The 22,063-nt window shown below is 36.5% G+C and overlaps 2 protein-coding genes and 1 long non-coding RNA gene across 4 annotated transcripts; 2 read left to right on the top strand and 1 right to left on the bottom strand.

The window, feature by feature from the left end:
- Positions 1–10,145: 10,145 nt before the first annotated feature.
- On the top strand, positions 10,146–12,928 carry LOC141913306 (uncharacterized). Its single transcript, XM_074804805.1, has 6 exons — positions 10,146–10,323; positions 10,995–11,121; positions 11,194–11,300; positions 11,392–11,539; positions 11,620–11,786; positions 12,029–12,928. Exons 1-6 carry the CDS (start codon positions 10,269–10,271, stop codon positions 12,175–12,177), a joined length of 753 nt encoding a protein of 250 aa, XP_074660906.1. The 5' UTR covers positions 10,146–10,268; the 3' UTR covers positions 12,178–12,928.
- A 344-nt stretch (positions 12,929–13,272) lies between these two features.
- LOC141915304 (uncharacterized) lies at positions 13,273–14,195 on the top strand. Its single transcript, XR_012620940.1, has 3 exons — positions 13,273–13,378; positions 13,451–13,560; positions 13,867–14,195. It is a non-coding gene; the product is annotated as an uncharacterized LOC141915304 (long non-coding RNA).
- Positions 14,196–14,275: 80 nt separating this feature from the next.
- Positions 14,276–20,351, bottom strand: LOC141904021 (serine/threonine-protein phosphatase PP1-beta catalytic subunit). 2 transcript variants are annotated; one of them, XM_074792472.1, is made up of 8 exons: positions 20,280–20,351; positions 18,989–19,120; positions 18,274–18,504; positions 18,079–18,183; positions 17,498–17,721; positions 17,238–17,372; positions 16,906–16,949; positions 14,276–16,226 (listed from the first exon to the last, which is right to left on the bottom strand). In XM_074792472.1, the coding sequence occupies exons 1-8, from the start codon at positions 20,335–20,337 to the stop codon at positions 16,220–16,222; spliced, it is 936 nt and encodes a 311-aa protein (XP_074648573.1). In that variant the 5' UTR covers positions 20,338–20,351; the 3' UTR covers positions 14,276–16,219. The 2 variants fall into 2 exon arrangements, with proteins under 2 accessions (XP_074648573.1, XP_074648565.1); XM_074792464.1 differs by lacking the exon at positions 16,906–16,949.
- Positions 20,352–22,063: the final 1,712 nt, after the last annotated feature.

Here is a 22,063-nt window from a genome sequence, read left to right as displayed (position 1 = left end):
ACGTGCATTATGTACCAAGTAAACGGAAGTTCATCACTTTGGCGTTGCCATGGATTCAGCTAAAACTTTAACGACATTCTTTGGCAATAAAGAAAATCTCTATTAATCCCCAGGTTTTGCCTCTTATGATATCGAGTTATGATTATGGACATTTCAATAAATAACGACGTGTTTAGGTATATTTTAGATATCTGTGATTCGCCTATCGTCATTGCATAAACAATTATTTCATATGACGCTTGCAAGAATACATTGCCGTCTTTAAGATTTAAATACAGATTTATGATCACGATGTCTTATCCAATCGGATAGTGTGACTAACGTTTATTCGTAATTTCGTAATTCTCTTCTCATGTCAACTCTAATCGACACGTGTAGACATGGGATAGTCAAGGACGTACTTTGTTTTATTCAAAAATGAAATTTCGAAGCTGTCGTAAATTAAACTCTCGGATAAAGCGAAAATGTTCCAACGGTGCAAGCTAAATCCACCTTATAGAAATGAATCATTTTAATCCTATGTTAGAAGGAACATTTATTTCAGGTAGACAAACGGACGCTATTAATCACTAATGTTATCAACAACGATATGTAATTTTCCATAAGTCTATAATCTTGATGTGCTCTTAAAGATATCTTAGAGCTATGTTTTCCATCAATTCTATGCTATAAAGTAACTGCTTTTTCTTCTTTAAGGTCGTAATTAAAGCCAGAAAACACAATTGTAACTCCAGAAAGGGAATCTCAGCAGTCTAATTACTATCGCCATACTACGTATTTTGATAAAGATTCCGTCGAGGAATAAATGGTGTCAGCGTTTCACACAATTCTACAATTCTATCTACGCACGGACCGATTCCAGTTACTTCTTTTTTAAGGCGGTAGAAAAAAAGTAAGAAATCGGAATTCAACACGCACGATTCCCATACCGATGTAACAAAGGATTGGTTTTGATATCGTAAATTTAATATATCGCACAAATTTGATTATTTACTTGACCAAAGGAGCTTAAGCACCAACCGACAAATGGTGACAAACTGAATTAAGATCAGTTCCATACGCGTTGTGTGTGATTTTTCATCCTTGCATATTCGTCCAGATCTGTTTATTGCATATGAATATCATACAAAAGTTTTTTCATGTATACATGCTGGGCAACTGTATTCTAAGGCAAATTCAAATCAACCAACAATTGTTCTCTCGCTAATTCGATGATAAAACTTGTTTGAACACTTGTTTGAACATGAAATGTATCATATCACCAGCACACCGTAACGTGTCTCAATAAATAGGCAAAATGGTTAATTAACAAATGGTTGATATGAAATACATCGCCAAAAATTAGCCTACAACACGTAAAAGCGCAAATGATATAGATTTACAATAAGATGTGTGTGACCCATACGCTACGATTCTCAAATTCAAAATTTAAACTGTCTTTGAAACATATCGCAATTAGACATGAGATAGATTCTGCTTCTGACACGAGTCATAGCGTGAAATGAAAGTGTTTTTGCGTGTCTTTCGTTCTCACAAACGTAATCCCTAACCGCGCGCAATTTCGATGTCGTGTGACATGAAAAAAATGGAAATCTGACTTTGGGCAATTAACCAGCTAGAACAAAGCCGCAACCGGCAGAAAACTAATTACTGTAATAATTCCTCTATTACCGACATTTAAGTAATGCAACCGCGTCCCTTGGCGACAGATGCAGGGTCTCTTATTTGCATGTGCTTTTTGTAGCGTGTTTTGTTAATCATTTTTCGAGCCCTTACTAATGAAATGATTCGAAAAAAATTCTTACGTAGCTTATTTCGTAAATACAAGTCTTCTTATTGCCAAGAAATAAACGAATCGGTCAAATAAACATTGCCACGTTATCTGGTCGCAAAATAATTCGGTTAATGATAATCAATGGTAATAAATTTCAGATTCTTCTTAAACATAGTTCAATCAATGAAATATTACTGAACATTACAATATAAATGACACATTTCTATTACGTACCTGACGGTTTCCATGATATGTACGAACATGACAACTTAATTGCTCGTAAAATATCTTGACTGCAGATTTTTTGTACCTTCTCTGGATCGGAATTCAAACTGTGAACTATATGACTGGCTATGATAAGCAAGAAAACTGTTTGTATGAGGAGAAAATACAGTCGTAAAATCCGAGTGGGCATCATCTTGATTTAGTTAAACAGTTCTCTAACTTTTTAACTGTAACAAGTATTTCGTTGGTACTGTTCCAGAGTTGCAAGTTCCTTTTATATGGCTTGAGATGCTGTCTCGCTATGTCATCCACACCTACGACTTTTGTGAATTCGCGACACGAAGCTTCGGTCGTCGTTTGATGACGGCTGATCGCAGCGCTGCGCTGTAACTCGCCGCGAAAAAGGCGCTGATATTTCTATTTGATGATGTGACATATCCACACTTATATCAGTATATATACGGATTTAGGCTTCATCGGATGCAATCACACATCCGACAATCTACGATCGAAAAGTCATTTGCCGTTACATTGACCAGCTATTTAATAATTGAAGTTTAGGGAATAGAGATTCCAGCATTTGTATTCTTCACATCCGTCCTACAAGACCCATTTATTATATTGAACATTGTTACATTTCTAAAGGTAATGTATAATTCCCACATTTCTGATGAACTGGGTTTGAGGAATGATGTAGATTACATACATCCCAGCCGAGTCCGTAATATATAGGTACACAAAGAAAAATGAATGAGTCTCTGTATCAGTTCTGAGCGCCAGAATAACAATATATCCCCAAAAGAAGGCCAAATAAAGTATAAGGATCGACACGATCTGGAGCCCGTTTCACTTGATCTCGAAAGGGAACCTAAAAAATTGGGTTAAATTCTAGTGATCACAGTTTGGTATTAATACAATATAGCCACACTGACATGGACAGGTTTGATAAACATATACAAAGGGTAATGAGAAATCGAAAATATTTCCTTCTGTTCAGAGTCAGATTCTTTAGTCGAAAATATCATTTTAACAAGTCTTGGAACCTCTTGTATATATACGTTTTCGTAGTTAATTCGACTGATTAGACGTAGGAACCAGTTTAAATTGATTTATTACAGTCAGATTTCCCAACTTTTTCAAACAGGTGTTTATAAGATTTATATTTATAAATCGGCATTTGCTTGTTTTGACGGAGTTTCGTGTCAGGCGAGCGACGTAACGACATATGATCATAATCTCTTTAAATGAACGCCTCATTTGTAAAATATAACGATTAAAAGATTGTTTTACCTCACGGAGCTACAACAAACAAGGAAGAAAAAAAAACGAGGTTTCTGTTTGATATTGATGTGTCTGTTATTATGTGATTTTATTCTCATCATTGAGTTTATAGTAGATTATAGCTTATTGATCAATACAGCTGACTCTGGGGTTACAGACCAACAAAACCTAGACAAGTTACATTGAATTATAAATGCGAAATGTGAAAGGGAAATTACGGAAGCGTCCTATAGGGACATAAAATAAGATATGTTATCGAATTTATTCCGACATGATATCTCCAAATGAAATCCCCAAATGATTTTAACGATTAATGCCAAACGATTAAATTAATCAAAATCATATTTTAATCTGATAATTATGCCAAAAGGCTGTATTCTCAAATCACTGGTAACGTTTACCATTGCTACCATCTCTTAAGGGACAGATGTTTCAACGGCTCAAAGAAGTCGAAGAAGTGGAAGTAGACGAAGTGGCAGCACTTACGGAGGAAGTTATACTAGGTTTCAACTAAATCCTTTTTCCAGTCCTAGTGCTTCATCCAACAGGTTACCCGATGCCACATTGTTGAATCAGCCTTAATGAATTCATATACTACATCACGCGTCAACGGGTAGTCTATGTTTCTTTCGCCAATAATAAACTCTCGTTCCAGTTTTCTTCCTGTCACCTGCCGCCTTTATAAACTATGAAATTCTGTATTTCTTGTCATTCCTTGATGATGAACGGTTTTAGGAGAAAAACCGAAAATTCGGATTTTTAGAAGAATGATTTATCTGTTGATATCTTTGTGTGACTTTGGAACATCATAGTACAACTGTTTTTAAATACGCTGCATATGATTTATAATGTAAAGTGCTTAGATTATGATTTTAGTTAAGCGCTATATAAGAAAATAAATTACTATTATTATTATAAAAAAAAATTCATATTCCAACTTAAACATTATGCAAATATTTTCAAATTTTAGCTGGGGCGAATCATCCGATTTAACTACCATCAAACTTGTATGCTGTAGTAACCCGGGGGCATCAGGACCTGATCCACCACTGGAGGCATCGATACCAGCTCAAACTATTTGTTAATATCTTATGCATTTTCCTTTTATTGGAAAATATTGATTGAAACTATGTGCTATAAAAGACCGGTGACAGAAAAACATTGCTCTGTGCGACGACTTTTTAACGGTTTACACGAAGGTCGGTCCCTTTTTAAGAGTAGATATAGAATGGCGAGAGGGGGAGAGCTCTCTGCCTCTGATGGCGGCACCCTAGCCTGGTATCCTCAAAAGCAATGCTGGCCCCACATGGGTAAGCCCCTTATATTTTCATTTTGTCAATTTCGAATCAAATGGTAATTTTAATTCCAGCCATGTGTCACAGTATCAGTGATGGTCCACCAGGTCCTCCTGGATTCAAAGCATTAAAATCCACCACCCGATTACGTCAACCATCCGAACCCTGCATATCCACCACCTGAATACGTTTACACTTCGGACAATTCTGGTCCACCAAGTGCTTCAACGGAGACACAAAAATTCTAGAGTATATCCCCAGATACATTGTCAAAGCCTATATTCGACCAGGGCCGCTGTGCTAATTATATATTCATGATGACAATTGATTTATAGGCAGTACAATTGCATCATCATTTGTAAAGCTAAAACGGGAACTTTGTTTCTCAAGATTCTGAAGTTGAAGATTCCGCTTTGTTCACTGATTTCAAAGGCCCAGCTGGCCATGAGAAGCAAGGTATCTTTTTGGCAGGCAGGTTTCGATTGAGCGTTTCCGGTGTAGGAATAGCAATTCCAGACCCTCAACTTGTTACAAACTCTCAACTTGGTCAGATAATTGCTCGTAGATAGCAGGCAGTCGCGCATCAGCGAATTGTGCGGAGTGCTTGTCAAAACGAACGCACCAAGAGAGTATTCCAAAGTCGATACAAACCAATCGAAACCTGCCATGCCTCTTGAGCATAGAATTCGTATTATCATATGATAACGATAATATAATATAATACCATATAATGTTACATAAATTATGATATACCTATGATACTCGATAAGGATGATAGATAATGATAAGTATAATAAGTATGATTTTATTTTTACGATACAAAAAACATCTCCAATCGCAGTGTCGATGTGCGCTAGGCTTAATAATTTGAAATTTGAAATTACTTCCCTGTACTGAAGTTCCCTTTTTAAATGCGGGCTTTTCATTTTAACTACTGTGCACTGTGCACTTTCAATCTCAAAATCATAAATTAGCACCCGTATCAACTAGGCATTCAACTAATTGTCTTTGATCCATTTACGAAATAGCGTCTACATTATTGAAGATTCCATACGATGTCTTAAAGTCTTTCTCTTATTCACTTTCGAGGAGTCACATCCATCAATGATCGTGCGTCATTTCAACGAAAATCAACACCAATGACAATTATAGAATTTAGTGGTTATAAATAAAATAATTCAAAATACCAATTGACCAATAAGTGGTGCTACTAATGATCGCTTCCCAAATACAAAATAACATCACGAATAAGAGTGAAAATCATGGTTTGGTTGTATCGTCATATCGTCATGTCGGCCAACTGATCGAGGCCACTCCTAAAGCCTAGCGCACATCGACAAAGCGACTGGAGACAACTAGTTGCTAGTGAGCGAGTACCCCGCGCACATCGAAAATTTCGTAAAAACCAGCAACTACGTGGCTCATGCCGGTCGCTAGGTCCATAGCGCACACATCGACAGCAACTGAGATGTGGTCTAGCAAATATTCTTGAGGGAATCACAAGTCACGTGACAAATAGCTTTGTTTTAGTCAGTTACAACCATGTGTTGTTGATTATGGAGCGCTCACATCGACGGATATGAGAGCAACTGAGTACAAGTTGCTCAAAAGTAGAACATGAGCAACTGGGTGGAACTGGAGATAGATGGACGCTAACCAGTCGTAAGCTCGCTCACATCGACAAATTCGAGCAACTGATTGTATCCAGCCAGTTGCTCTCATGCGCCGAAAACTGCCTGGCAACTAGTTGTCTCCAATCGCAGTGTCGATGTGCGCTAGGCTTAATAATTTGAAATTTGAAATTACTTCCCTGTACTGAAGTTCCCTTTTTAAATGCGGGCTTTTCATTTTAACTACTGTGCACTGTGCACTTTCAATCTCAAAATCATAAATTAGCACCCGTATCAACTAGGCATTCAACTAATTGTCTTTGATTTTTACGTTTATCGTCATCGCTGACAATGTCATTATACATGGTGGTAGCTTACTTACATGGATGAATACACGATTGTTTGAATTCGATGTTGTTTTGCTCAAACTTATGGGTGAACTTCGCTTGCAAAGGAAACAGTTTTTGACAAACATTATTATATATTTTAGAATTGGTATTCGGAATTACATCAATCAGACTTCTGCAGTTCTTTCTACACAAGTTTTGGGGTTGTTCCCTCTGTTAGACTTACAGTCTATCCCTTGAACCCAGGCCTGTTTTGGTTTTCCAAATGTGAATTTGACCTGAAATTTTGACGTGGATTATTTTCATAATACTTGTTATTATTGCTATAGGATTCTGATAGCACGTGCGCTCATGGCAGTTTTACCACGCAATTTGAAGTTTACCACGTATTTTGAAGTGAATTGACAAAACTTATGAAAACTCAGATTGAAAATGTTTGATTAGTGAATTCATTCCAGGATGATAGATCTATTTTATTTCATTTTTTTATGTATTATTACAAAATGCGACAATGCCCGCATCGTTATACGGGTATTCAAAATATCCATATTTATAAATCGACGTTTTGACGGAGTTTCGTGTCAGGCGAGTGAAGATATAATCCTTTGAAAAACTGCACGTTTGAAAAATATACCGATTAAACGATCGTTTCACCTCCACGGACCTTATACAGCAAACAAGTAAATGATGGATGCCGGTATAAAACGAGGTTTATTTCTAATATTGCTGTGTTTAATTCTATGTGAGTTGATCCTTTTCTTATCATTCAGTATATACGTAATAGATTATAGATTTGTTTCATCAAAACATCAATTTCAGTTGACTCTGGGTTCCTACAATCTTCCAAGAAAAATACCAGAAATCGAAATTATTTTTCTGATATTATGTCAGAAATAATTCCTCTGGAAATTCCGACTTCTGTCCTGTACGGAACGTCCCGTAGGCATAATTAAGAAAGATGAATATTTGATTTTGTGGCGTTATCATCTCAACATGATATGCGTGGTAAAGCGAAATATCGATTAAATTGATAATTCGATTTCGAGATATCATGTCAGAATATCTTCCAAAAATCTCAAGTCTTCTGGGCGCTTCCGTATTTATATGCGCAATTTGAAATGCCGAGGAAAATCGGTCCTTAAATTGGCAGTTTAGGAAGGCGAAGACCGGCAAAAGAAAAGTTGAGAAAAAAATTGAAATTGAAAAAATTATCTTGATATAAACATTCAAATAACATGGTTCTAAAATATGGATAGTCCTATTCTGCAGTTCACAGTCCAACAGTCTGGTAAATTGGCTGATATATGCAATTAATTTGACTTTTCGGTTGTCGAAAGGTTCTATCCCCAAATCACTGGTTACGTTAATCATTGCAACCATCCTTCTTCTGTTTTAGTGACAGAAGTTTTTCGGGGGCGCCAAAACGGAATTTTCTTTGTTTTGGCGCGCCAAAACGAACTTTTAGAGAAAATTGGACGTTTTTCGTTGTTTTGGCGGGGGCGCCAAAACGAAAGTTCGTTTTGGCGGGGGCGCCAAAATGAAAGTTCGTTTTGGCGGGGGCGCCAAAATGAAAGTTCGTTTTGGCGGGGGCGCCAAAACGGAATATTCTCCGTTTTGGTGCGCCAAAACGAACTTTTAGAGAAATTTCGACGTTTTTCGTTGTTTTGGCGGGGGCGCCAAAACGAAAGTTCGTTTTGGCGGGGGCGCCAAAATGAAAGATCGTTTTGGCGGGGGCGCCAAAACGGAATATTCTCCGTTTTGGCGCGCCAAAACGAACTTTTAGAGAAAATTGGACGTTTTTTTTCGTTTTGGCGTTCTGGCGTTCTGGCGCCCTCATTTACATACCAGGAATTTTACGCTATGGCCCTTATCAGCCACCATACTTTAGGCATAATTATGTCCCAAACACCAAAAGCGATGTTGCCCGCACTATGGTAAGACCTCTTTATTTTCATTTTGTCAATTTCGAGTCAAATGGTGATTACTATTTCAGCCGAGAGCGACGCCGACGGTGAGGACTAGCGCCAAGCTTCTCCTGGATTCAGTTTAGAATAATCCACCTGATTACGTCAACCATCTGAACTCAGCATATCTACCATCTGAATACGTTTAACTTCAGAACTATATTGGTCCATCAAGCGCTTCAACGGAGATACAAAAATTCTAGAGTATATGACCAGATACATCGTTCCAAACCTATATTCGACGAGGGCCGCTGTGCTAATTATATATCCATGATGACATTAGAAAGGCAGTACAATTGCATCATAATTTGTAAGCTAAAAAGGATAGCTTGTTTCTCAAGATGCTGAAGTCCAAATCGACCAATCCACCCGATTTTTAAAGATAATTATTTTTCATTAAAAAACCCAGTATAATATTGACCCGGCCGGTACCACGGCGAAGGCGTTGTCAGAACTAACAGTCAGACCAATTCACAGAATCAGATACAGTTTATAAATCGTAACAAAATATCCGATATAAAAAAGAAACGACATCAACCAAAATCCGGCAGGCTGATATTTATTTCTTACAAATAAGGAAAAGAACATGGAACATAACTTTTTTCTTTTTTGCTTATTGAGTTGACCGCTTTGTTCACTGATTTCAATGACCCGGCCGTCCATGAGAAACAAGGTATCTTTTTGTCAGGCAGATTTCGATTGAGCGTTTGCTGTCTAGGAATAGCATTACAGATTACTACAAACTCTCAACTGGCCTCGTATTAGGTTTCAAATTATAACCTACCTGTGGATTTTAAAACGACGTTTTAGACAGAGTCCATCGCCTACCCAAAACATGATAGTAGAGCATCAGCGGATTATGCGAATATGTAGTGCTTGTCGAAATGATCGCACCAAAAGAGTATTCCAAAGTCGGTTCAAACCAATCGAAATCTGCCATGGGCATAGAATTCGTATTACCATATGATAACGATAATATAATATAATACCATGTAATGTAACATATTTCATGTATACCTATGATACTTAATAAGGATAATAGATAATGATAAGTATAATAAGTATGATTTCATTTTTACGATACAATAAACATCTAAATGTTATAATCCATTTACGAAATAGCGTTTACATTATTGAAGATTTCATACGATGTCTTAAAGTCTTTCTCATCCACTTTCGAGGAGTCATATCCATCAATGATGGTGCGTCATTTCAACGAAAATCAACACAAATAGAATTTAGTGGTTAATCACCATGGTACAGGTCCGTACACAAAATATTTACAGTCCGTAAATAAAGAAATGAGTCCCTGTATCAGTTTATCCTCAAAAGAAGCCCCAAATATCTCACGGCATGATCTGGAGCCAAAACAAACAAATATAAGGGCCAGGTCAAATCAAAATGGCCAGGCCAGGCCATGTTTTGAACTCACCCCTAAATATCAGGGTAATGAAACAAAACCGTAGATATTTCCTTAACTGTTCATGCTCGGAGTCATTTAGCGAAAATTCACCATTCCGTGTTTGGGTAATCTGACTGAATAGAGATTGGAACCAGTTACCTATTCATACGTTATTTATTATTGTCGGAATTCCCAGTTTTTTTCCAAGAAGGTATTCAAAATATCTATATCTATAGATCGACGCTATTTTGACGGAGTTTCGTGTCAGGCGAGTGAAGATATAATCGCTTTAAATTAACTTCGCATTTGGAAAACATAACGATCACAAGATCGTTTCACCTCCACGGAGGTACAGCAAACAAGTAAAACGATGGATGCCGGTATAGAACGAGGTTTATTTCTAATATTGCTGTGTTTAATTCTATGTGAGTTGATTTTTTTCTCATCATTCAGTATATACGTAGTAGATTATAGATTTGTTTCATCCATACATCAATTTCAGCTGACTCGGGGTTCCTACAATCTTCCCAAGAAAAATTGCAGAAATCGAAATTATTTTTCTGATATTATGTCAGGTGTAATTACTGTGGACATTCTGACTACTGTCCTGAACGGAACGTCCCGGGGGCATCATCAAGAAAGATAAATTTTTGATTTTATGTGGAGTTGTTATCTCATTATATGCGCAGTAAAGCGAAATATCGATTGAATTACAAATTCGATTTCGGGATATCATGTCAGAATATCTTTAGCAATCTCATGGCTTTATGACGCCTCCGAATTATATGTGCATTTTGAATAGCCGAGGAAATCGGTAATTATAATCGGCAGTTTTGAAAGGGCCAATACATAATGGCAAAAAATTGAGAAAGAAATTGCAACTGAAGAAATTAAAAAGAATTGATAGATTATCTTTATAAACATTCAAATAACATGGTTGTTATGAAATGCGGATAGGCCTATACTGCAGTTGACACAGCCAAACAGTAAATTGGCTGGTATATACAACTGATTTGACTTTTCGGTTGTCGAAAGGTTCTATCCCCAAATCACTGGACAAGTTAATCATTGCGGCCATCCCTTCTGTGTTATACAGGTGTTTCTATAGCTAGAGGAGCTAGAGGAGGTCGAGGTGGTGGAAGTCGAAGTGGTTACAGTAGCTACGGTAGCAGCTACTCCTCATACCGCGGCAGTAGTTACCGAAGTTCTTCTACCTATCAGAGGTAAGCTTTAGCTAAATCATTTTATTAGATTTGAGTTACAAAATTCATTTCTAGGATATTTGTTTTCCGTAGTTCAAGATATTCACTTGCGTACAGCGAAAGTCCTTCGAAATACTACAGCTTATACTTTTACTACTCTTCTCGACCAAGACATGTTTATTTCAATAGACCCACCGCAGGTATGTACACGTGTACCGAACAGCTCAAATAAATACTATTAAAAACAATTTGATATCGAAACCTACAGACCCATATTAAACTTTATCGCAGGAAGCAGGTTTTCTGTTTGCAAGAATTTTGAGAAAAATGAAAATGGTTCCTATCTTGGATCGTTTCAATGTCCATTGCATTTCGAACCAAGTGAATTTACCTATTGCTGTGGATCATCAAATGCTGAATACTGCTGTCCGGACCAGACGTAAGGTTATTTACGAACAAAAGAAATTACATTCTATGTTACTTGAATATAATTTGATATTTTTTTTCTAATTTTGGCAGGCCAGTAACTGCAATTGCAGTGGGTGTTAGTATTGCATGTCTCATCATAGTGGGTATTATATTGTTTTATCTGATACCCAAATGCTCAAGAAAACTCCGGAAGACATCACCAGTTTCGGAGACATCATTACCACAGGCATCGGGGCCGGTACCAGCTCAAAACAATTGTTAGTATATCATGCATTTCCTTCATTTAAATTTGTAATGGATAAACTAAATCGATTTGAACAAATGAAAAGAAAAGAATAATATGAATCTGGAGTGGGTAATGTATCCTACAGGTGTAGTAAAAGACAGAGTATCTCTCCATTGACCAGATATTTGATTTATGCACGGTTTGGCGATGTAACCCGCACACTATATATTTTAATTTTGTTATTTTCCACTCAAATGGTGATTTTAATTTCAGCCGTGAGCCATAGTATCAGTGATCGTCCAGCTCCTCCTGGATTCAGAGCAGAATATCCACCGCCCGATTACATCGACCATCCGAACTCAGTATACCCACCACCTGAATACGTTTACCCTCCGAACTATGTCGGTCCACCGAGATTCTAGAAAATATCATCATCAGATACACTGATGTCAAAGCTATGCTAACTCAGCGATGATAATTTAAAGCACATAACCTGTAATGCAGGTTTCGATTGAACATTTAGGAAAAACAATCCAGGATTTACAAACTCTACCGCCCTGTTTTATCTGGTTGCCAAACGAAACGTTCCTAGACGTGGAAGCAGGCGGATTGGATTGAGCATCACTTTACGGATCAATGCTATTTTATGCTATTCCGTGTAATGTATAATTCTTGTCGAAATGAAAGCCAAGAAGAGTATTCCAGAATCGGCAGATCAATCGGAACCATGCCATCCTATCTTATGCGTCTCATGAACATAATTTGTAACACATATAGTTTATAACCACGTAAGCGTCGATTTAACCCATGTCTAGCCCGAAGTAAATAGTTTTTTTATCAGTAAAAACTTATTTTAGCGCTTCATTCAAAGATAGTAACTTTTATGATATTTCTAGTATTTATTTTTGTTTGTTTTTTGCGTGTGTAGTAGTTTGTCCCCACGTAGATGTATAAACAAATACATGGACGAATCTATATCAATTGATCCAATTATTATTTCAAAACAGAAAATACAGAGCTTATTTGCAAAATCTTGAAATGTATTCATAATCGAATAATACAAGATAATTGTTTCTATTTTGATTGATGGCATTCATTACATTCTGAATCAGCGTCAAAATTATGAAAGTATTTTCTCTGTTTTATGCACTTTTTACAATTAAAAACAAATTTCATGCGATATTATATGGTCTTACTCTTATTCAATTTTGAGGATCTCATCAGGAATGATCGAGCGTCATTCCAACAACAAAAAACGACATCAGTAACGACATCTATGTTCAATGGATTTGAAATTAACAAATTAAATGATAAAAGATTAATTGGATAGGCACATTGCACTATCGAATGAATGTCATGTCTGCAATCATTTGAGAGTTCTGTAATTCCACAGATATTTTACAATAATCAAGAGGGAAATAACATGAATACAGAGCGTAGTATCTAAATGCATTAAGACCAATTCAATTTGTGTGTGAACATATGATATATGAACACAATTAGTGGTAAAGTACCATGGTATAAAATGTCTGCAACAACGAACTAAATATTACAGTATGATAATGTCTCTGAAACTGATCATCCTGTTAATGGTACTCGTGCATCTCATGGATATATCTCCCGGTAATTACTGAGTCAGTCAATTCTTTTAAAGAAACGGGTAGAAATTAACGCTTTAATTATTTCTATCGATAGCAAATGGCAACAAATTAAGAAGTCGGAGGCATCTGTTAAAATGTAAAATGGGAACATGTGGAAGCGCAGGCTGTTCTACTCACGTCGAGTGTCGAGGTTACATTTGCGCGGCAAGTAATATTATATGATCACTTAATAGTGATAATAAGTAATTGGTAACGATAAATGTAACAATTAATGATCGGTAACCTTTTCTGAATCAATCTTGGTTACTCGTACTAGGCTTACAACTCGTCCATGCTCGGTATGTCGGGAGAATTTTACTAATGTTTCTTTTCAGGAAAGATTTACCATTTCCAGATTCTAGACCCAGTTACATATTAACGACCGCAATTGCGGTGTTGCGGGACTCATTCTGGATTGTTTAATACACAGTTGATGCCGCAAACGATAACGGTTGAATTCCACTTTTTCAGGAAGCCAGGTATGGGATATATGCATATTACTGGTGCGTTGATAGTTGTCCTCAGTCATGGACACTGAACGGAATACACGTAGTAAAACCGAGGTGTTGTTGGAGAGACATGTGTAATAGAGCTACAGCTTATCAAACCGACATTACTTACTCTTTCATCCTAATGACACTTCTCATATTTGTGAAGTTCTGCCAGGAATAACGTTCAGTGTAATATTGGAATATAGGAAACTATACTGCAAGGAGTGCAGAATAACTCTCAAGTATTTAACTTTGGTCTTCAAAATCTAGTTCACAAAATATATCATTTCAGAACATGGTGAGTGTCGTTGCAATAAATTCCATTATAAAATGAATGAAAACTGATAGAAATAGACTTTTTTACATGATATTTTATTAAAAAACGTGAACTTATTTATAGTAGATAATAAAATAATATGCAAACATTCCACGGCATTGAGTTTCGAATATAATATATACACGTTAAGTGTTTATGAATGAAAACAGAAAGCAAACCTTATCAACATATATATAATACTCATTATTGGTTCAATGTTGAGAAACATGAGCTCAATCAGTTAAAGAAAAAAATACACGCTACTGAACTCTTCGACTTGTACCACTTGATACACTGTAATTACACCTCTAAACTTCAAGACCAACTCAACCAAACTAACGCCAGTATTACTTAAAAATGAACAGACCAATGATCATTAGACACAGACACCACATGCAATACTTAACCAGATTCATCTGACAATACTTGACAAGGTCTAAGTTATCTCAAAATATGTAAAAATTGACTACAGCATCTGCTTTTATACCAATATATACCAATGAATGTAACTTTTTCTCATTAATTCCGAAGGCAACTTAATGTGAATTGTGCCAAATATATAAGGAAAATAAATCTTAAATCATATCACAAAATTCATTAATTCCGAAGGCAACTTAATGTGAATTGTGCCAAATATATAAGGAAAATAAATCTTAAATCATATCACAAAATTCATCAATGAAATATAAGGAAGGTTTCGATTGAACGTATTATGGTTTAGGGATACCAATACCGCATTAAAAACTCTATCAGCCTTCCAGCTGGTATACAGATTCTGGTCCAAACAAATGCACCAGAAGAGTATTCCAGAACAGCCTGATATTCACGTTGCATTTAGACATGGCATAATGCAACAAACACTTGTTCGAAAAATCACAAATTTCGATTAAAAGAAAACCAATTTTTATCATTGATGTCACATAACCAGCATTGATTGAGCAGCATGCCAATGATATGTAAATATAGCCTGTCATTAATAATATGTGTAATTAACAGGTACATGAATTGTTCAACAGTCACCATAAAGAGCTGCTCGAAAAATACCTCGAGTCCAGACTATTTCAATAGTGAGCCATAGTTAGTTTGCGCTAGATGAATTGGAGCAGAAATCTCGAAAAACCTAGTGACACCACGAGCTACGTTAGCATTTTGAATTAGGACTATAAGGAGTAGAAAATTTCATTTTAATTACCATGTTCTTCCAATTAATAGCATATAAAAATAAAAAAGCTCAGCAGCAGTAAATATCTTAAATCAAATTCAACTTTTGACTGATTGCTCCGTATAAGTTTAGTATACAAGAGAATTATTTGTATCCACTGTGACTTGTGAGTACATTACTGGTAACAAAAAAATAAAAACCCAATGACATTTTTTGGTATTGTCAGCATTAATGAGATTTCATCATTAAATCAATCAATATGCACATATTGATCTAATTTGTCACTTAGCAGACAAATTTTGATGTTATGACGTTTAGTGGCCAAATGGCGAAGGAAGGAAGACAGTGAAAATAGTTTTTTCTTTATGAAGGCAGTTCACACGTTACAACAATATCCAACAAAACATAAATATTTCTAACAAACATCAACAATGAAATATTTTTCGAGTGTTATACAATGAATCTTTCATAGTTTTACTTTTCAGACGTTGGTTTGATAGATTTCCATTAGTAACTATCGATACTATATCTCCACAGATGGTTAGCAGTGGAGATTGAAAAAGTAAATCTCAACTGAAATAGTCAATAAATTATTAAATATAAAGCTTTGATTTATCATTGTTGGTCACAGTTAGATACATGTTATTTCATACTGTCTATGGAAAAGCATTATAGCCGATTAAGTAGCCTCAAGTGAGGGTAACTCAGAATTGTTTTCTTTTAAAACATTGTATCTACATGTTGACAATTTTGATCATTTTTTTCTGGGTTGTTGCTGGGGTCCACGAGGCGGTGTTACTGGACGTCCAGAATTTAAGCCACCATATTGATATTTCGTTTTCTTTTCCGACGGTTTCAAGATCTAAAAGAGGAATGAAAAGGATTCGTTCAATTAAAAGCTCTTTTAACCATTAAGAAATGGAAATGAATCATTAATACTGGATTGCATGGGAGGACCTTGAGTCATGGAAAATTAGAATAGATTGCCTCACGAGGATACCACAAAAACCAGCAAGCAAGTAATAGCTTGAATTTTTAGACAGAACACAGATGAAGCTATCAGTAACTGAGCATACATAGTTCATACTTAATTCTCTTGAGCTAAACACCAGGGGTGGGTTTCATAGATGTGGAAGAAAAATAATCCCTGGGAACATTTTGAAATTCATCAGTTATAACCATGGTTTCTCATTGTAACTATGGTGGTTGTCACCCAGATTGAGGATTTACCCCTAGGGATAACTTTGACACTCAGTCTGTGAAACCGGGCCCAGGTTAAAGCCTTTGCTACTTGGCCGATCATGGCTAAGTACTAAATAACCTTCAGATATTTCTGAGGAGACTACGGTACGGTAATCTAAAATGTAAGTACTAATTCAATTATCTCATATACCGTTTACAGTACAGTAATATTCATGTTCGGGAAATTTTTGTGATCTACATTTGAGGTTGAATCGAATGAAAACTGTATTCAAATTTGGTAAAGCAGATTAATTCAGGGCATGAAGCTTGCTTTGTGGGATATACCATTACAAACTTACTTCCTACCCATACTATTTCGGGCACTAGTTGAACTCGTGAAAAGCTATCAATCAAACAGCATAGAATGAAATTTTACTAAGTTTTATATTAAATACATTTCAAATAAATCCATCACAGAAAGCATACAGCATCTTTTCTACATTTCCAGAAAGTCAAAGAATCCAACATAGAATGGCCAATATCCAAATTTTTACTATTGACAAAAGATGATGTTTTAATATACCACCATCCATTTTTCATTATTTGTAGATAAGAGCCATGCCACGGTAGAATTGTTACATCAAATAAAACTATGCCAGGAATGAATTTTGAAAGAATGAATTTTACGAACCTGAAATGAACACATTAATGTATCATCGACAGACATCATTCCACCGGCATTGTCGAATTCACCACAATAATTAGGTGCACTGAATAACGTGACAAGTTGACGCTTAGCAAAGAATTCATAGCCATCTTCGACAACCTAAAACAAACAAAATTTCAATACACTTCTAGATACTGATGATCAGAGGAGTGTTAATGATGAGAGTAAGTTTCCGACGCTGTTAAACGACATTGAACAAAACTTTAACTCGGTTGTAAACATACCTGGTGAGCCCTACATATCAAATCAAGATCGTGACGATTTAAGAATTTACACACAACGTCGGGTCCAAATGTGAATGACACGCCGCGGTCATTTTCGCCCCAACCGTGAACTTCTTTATCCGGATCTGACCACAACAGATCACACAGTAGACCAGTATCGGGAACATCAGTCGGTCGCATGATACGTCTTATTTGCTCCATTGATTGAAGATCTGGTGATAATCCTTTAATCAGAAATAGGAAGGAAGTCAATCACAGAGTGGATGAGTTGTTAGTGTAAGCAAATAGAATTCCAGGTCATCGCTTTGGGGTCCACACATTGAACCATAGGTTTTGTGGGGAAGATCTCTAGTTCCACTTTTCACAGTCATCGACCTGATTGATGTCCTCCCCGAGGAGCTACTTGGAATTTTTAATGTGTCCAATGATAATTTATCCATTAAGAAAAACACAACTCACACAGTTAGGAGAGATAGGACAGATAATAGATACTACATGGCATCATTGCAGATCATTGGGAAAGTGGTTATCAGGATAATCAGGATAGAATATATGTTAAAATGTCACAGGTTTTGACTTACCTCCGTGACAACAGAATATTTTTTCATCGACAATTGCCGCAATGGGAAGACAATTAAAACAGTCTGTGAAAGTTTTCCAGAGTTTTATATTGTAACGTCTTTTACCTGAAAATCAATGAATAAATCTCGATGAAGCGTATTCTACTACTTTGATCATTACTTCAATGAATAAATATGGGATATCAACAGACTTACACTCATCATAAAATCCGTAGATACGGTTAATACTAGCGCACTCGTGATTCCCTCTTAGTAGAAAGAAGTTTTCGGGGTATTTGATTTTATAGGCGAGTAGAAGGCAAATCGTTTCTAGTGACTGTTTTCCTCTGTCGACGTAGTCTCCGAGAAATAAATAATTCGCTTCCGGGGGAAACCCTCCATATTCGAATAGTCTCAGTAAATCCGTGTACTGACCATGAATATCACCTGTGAATAATGGAGAATCAAAAGCAATGGTTAATGCGAAACTCGAACCCTTTCACCCCTTGATAATTGTGCACGCCCTGTACCAGATGGCGTTAGCTTATTTTTCATGATGCATGTACAGTAGAATCCGCTTAATTTCGGATCATTTTGGACCAAAAAATTTCTACGGTTTAAGGAAAATCTTGATTAAAAGTAATTTTCTTGTAGCCTATAGGCCTATCAATGAACAAATGGACCGTAAATATTGTGCGGATTAGACTAAAATCCGGATTAAGCCGATCTGATTAAGCGGGTTTGACCGTATGTAGTGACGCCTATACAGCAGGATGAGAACTATAATGCAAGCAGACTATCAATAACTAACTATGTACCGCCTAAAAATGCAGCGCTGCATTTTCGCGATATTTTGGTCGCTATTGGTAGTGAACAGGTCAAACCCAAACTCATTTGGGCTGATGAAAACAGTAAGAGAGAAACACTTTACCACATATCTTCAAAGGAGCTTCCAATTCTAGAAGTATCGGCTGACTCAGGAAGATTTCCCTTGATTTTAGGCATAAACCTCTCACTTCTTGTTCTGTAAGCTGTACTGTTTTTCCTGGTTTACATCCTCGAACTGGAAATATTGAATGCATCAAGTCTTTCAAAAGTCAAGCAAGTTTTTAACATATAAGGTTAGGTATTCAGGTATCCCTAACCTAGTACTAATAACCCTATATCTATTCTTTTCTTAGATAGGGCCTATAAGGTTTGTCACAAGCAGTTTAAGATATAGGGTCACTTAACGAACTTTACCGACCTTCTCAGAATAAAGCGGTTATATGTCAAAATTAACCGCTAAGTGGCAACTTTGGGATAACTCACTGGATATCTATTCTTTTATTAGTAGGCCCTAGCCTAAGAGATTTGTCACAAGCAGTATAAGATATAGGGTAGGTTCGCAAAATTGTGCATTTAATGAACATTACCAACTTTCTCAGAATAAAGCGAATAAATATGTCAAAATTAACCTGACAAAGGTCTTAATAGGACCAGAAAGGACAGGCAGTCGACCTAAATCATCATTTTTTAATCCATTCGAAACTGTATTGAAGGATATCCAAAAGTCTTCACTGAAAGGGGTTAAGTGAAGAGAAGTGACTCCATGATTTTAAAGTTTAACAATATGTTTCCATGCCTACTTACCAAACTTCAGTTGGTAGGCATGGAGACATATTGTTAAACTTTCAAATCGTGGAGTCTCTTTTCTCTCAGGAACCCCTCTCAATGCAGATTTTTTTGGATATCCTTCAATATAGTTTAAAGTGGATTAAAAAATGATATTTTAGGTCAGTTGCTAATGCATTCTGGTCCTAATAAGACTTTTATCAGGAATGTACTACCAAAACTGACTGAACTAGGCCACCAGGAATGCTCTCAAGTCAGGTTAAAATAGTAGCATTGGCAGTTCTACTGGGGAGAGCTGCAGCCTGTCGGCTATCTGATAGCTTAGAACACTTCACTTTACACTACCTTAATGATGGTATATTACCACCAACTTAAAGGAGTATGGTAAGATTAGAATAGGGACAACCCCAAAAATCTAAATACGTAGCAATAAACTCGGATTGAATTGGATTTGTTAATGTCATGGATGGAATGGCCGGGAACGTCGATCTATACCATTCCACCTCTCTTTTACCGAGTCTAGGGCCATAACTCGAAATAAACATACAACTAGACAGAATGAGGAAATTTTAGAATGACTATACTACAGGCTGCTGCATTAAAAGCACCTTCTAAGAGTCGAGCAATAATGTTGTCAACGTTCAATAAGTCAGTTTCAGCCGCCATGATTTAATGCAAATGTATGATGACGTCATTAAATTCCTGGGTAACTCGGCGCATAGATAATTAAATTTCTGCTGTGTTCTGCTGGAATAAGAAATTGTAGCTTTAGTTCTTTTACTGAGTATTTCGATTCGATATTGTTATATCTAAAACATTTAGGCTGGTTTCATTTAAATTTGGCTTTGCTGTTGTACGCGTACGAAAAAAATGTGTTCGAATCCGGGGTTCGAATCCAAATGCTCATCCTCGCTTGCCAGGGGTCCGGTATCGCTCTCCGAACTTGCTTTCACCGGAACGGCTTTAGCTTATAGTGAGTTCGAATCCCCTGACGGGTGAAGTTGCCCAATGCCTATTGTATACAACGCTTCGTTATTTTTCTTATCAGAGAAACGAACCGGCAATAATATAAACCGTTCCCTCAATCTGATAAATTAATAGGAAAAACTACGCTACCGGTAACGTTATCTGCAAAATCATGGACCAGAATGACCTTAACCAAATTATTTGACCACGTCCAGCATTCATTTAAGTCAAGTTATGGGACGTATATTTTGGTGGAGCTGAAAAATAGCGCTATTTTCAGATTTTTGCTATAATTATATTTAATTAATTAGAATATTTAAGAATTTCAGATAGATATATAATAGAATATATATATAGAGAGAGAGAAACGGGGAGAGAGATAGAGGGAGAGAGAGAGGGGGAGAGCGAGAGGGAGAGCAAAGGAGGGATGGGAGGGAGGAAGAGATTGGATCTAAGTCACGGAGAAAAATAAAAGTAGTGAAAATTGCTATTAGAAGCTCTACTTTTCAGCGGTAACGAAAAAGTCCGCCCAATACGATTTTCAAGTGCCCCCGTCGAGTGCGTCAATTTTGACGACCATAAGACTTTTTGCATAAAGTACGCTGATTTCATTCCATGTGCAAATGAATATTACTTTTAAGCTATTTGTGGCATTTGTAGTGAGAATCAGTTCAAAATAAATTCTATTTTTGTCGCTCAATTTCGACAAACCTTTCCCTAATTGTTCCAAGAGTCTTTCTCTTGGCCTTTCGTTCAGCCCAAGCGCAAAAACTAGGCCTACCATTGATAGAAAGACACTAGTGATCACGAATGTTTCTTAGAAGGCACCGTTGCTAAAATGGATATTTTGAAATATTATTCTGATGACGGTTTGTCCCGCTGATTTGAAGAACTGAATCATGAATTGTGAATACCGGTACGCGTACATAGGCATATATTTCAATTAGAAAAGCTACAGAAGCCTTCTTTGTGAAATTAACATGTCGTGCTTAAACAACCGGTCCAGTTGGCAAACTATCAATGTAGGTCGGTCGGGTGACAGCCTGTACAAAACTACACAATTATAAAACCTTTCTTCTATTTTTTACGATTAATTGGAAAGAAACAGGTTAATTTTTGTCACTTTTTCGAACCAAACGATGATTGTCAGTATAGACCATATATACGAAAAAGCAAGCAACCCTGTTAGAAGCAAAAATGCAACGCTAGAATAAAATGGATTCAAGAATATTATGGATCTTTCTATCATTATTGGGAATGGTCGTTGGCACAGGTAATACACCTTGGAGTAATCAGGCTGATTACTCCGAGATTATACACAGCGTTTCAAACATTCTTTCCTCATTAAACGCCTACAGATAATGCGCCCATTATTATAAGATGGTAAGCTACAGTACCCAAATAAAGCCCAATCTTAAACACACGC

Source organism: Tubulanus polymorphus, chromosome 1 (assembly GCF_964204645.1).
Source record: "Tubulanus polymorphus chromosome 1, tnTubPoly1.2, whole genome shotgun sequence".
Lineage (NCBI taxonomy): Eukaryota > Metazoa > Nemertea > Palaeonemertea > Tubulaniformes > Tubulanidae > Tubulanus > Tubulanus polymorphus.
This window is presented reverse-complemented; position numbering and strand designations above follow the sequence as displayed.

Coding starts and splice junctions, on each gene's coding strand:
- LOC141904021 (XM_074792464.1), bottom strand. CDS start 20,337: ATGGCGGCTGAAACTGACTTATTGAACGTTGACAACATTATTGCTCGA. Junction 19,121..20,279: donor TATTGCTCGACTCTTAGAAG/GTGCTTTTAATG, acceptor CAATATTTCCAG/TTCGAGGATGTAAACCAGGA. Junction 18,505..18,988: donor AGCTCCTTTGAAGATATGTG/GTAAAGTGTTTC, acceptor CATTATTCACAG/GTGATATTCATGGTCAGTAC.
- LOC141913306 (XM_074804805.1), top strand. CDS start 10,269: ATGGATGCCGGTATAGAACGAGGTTTATTTCTAATATTGCTGTGTTTA. Junction 11,301..11,391: donor TTTCAATAGACCCACCGCAG/GTATGTACACGT, acceptor ACTTTATCGCAG/GAAGCAGGTTTTCTGTTTGC. Junction 11,787..12,028: donor GGTACCAGCTCAAAACAATT/GTTAGTATATCA, acceptor TTTTAATTTCAG/CCGTGAGCCATAGTATCAGT.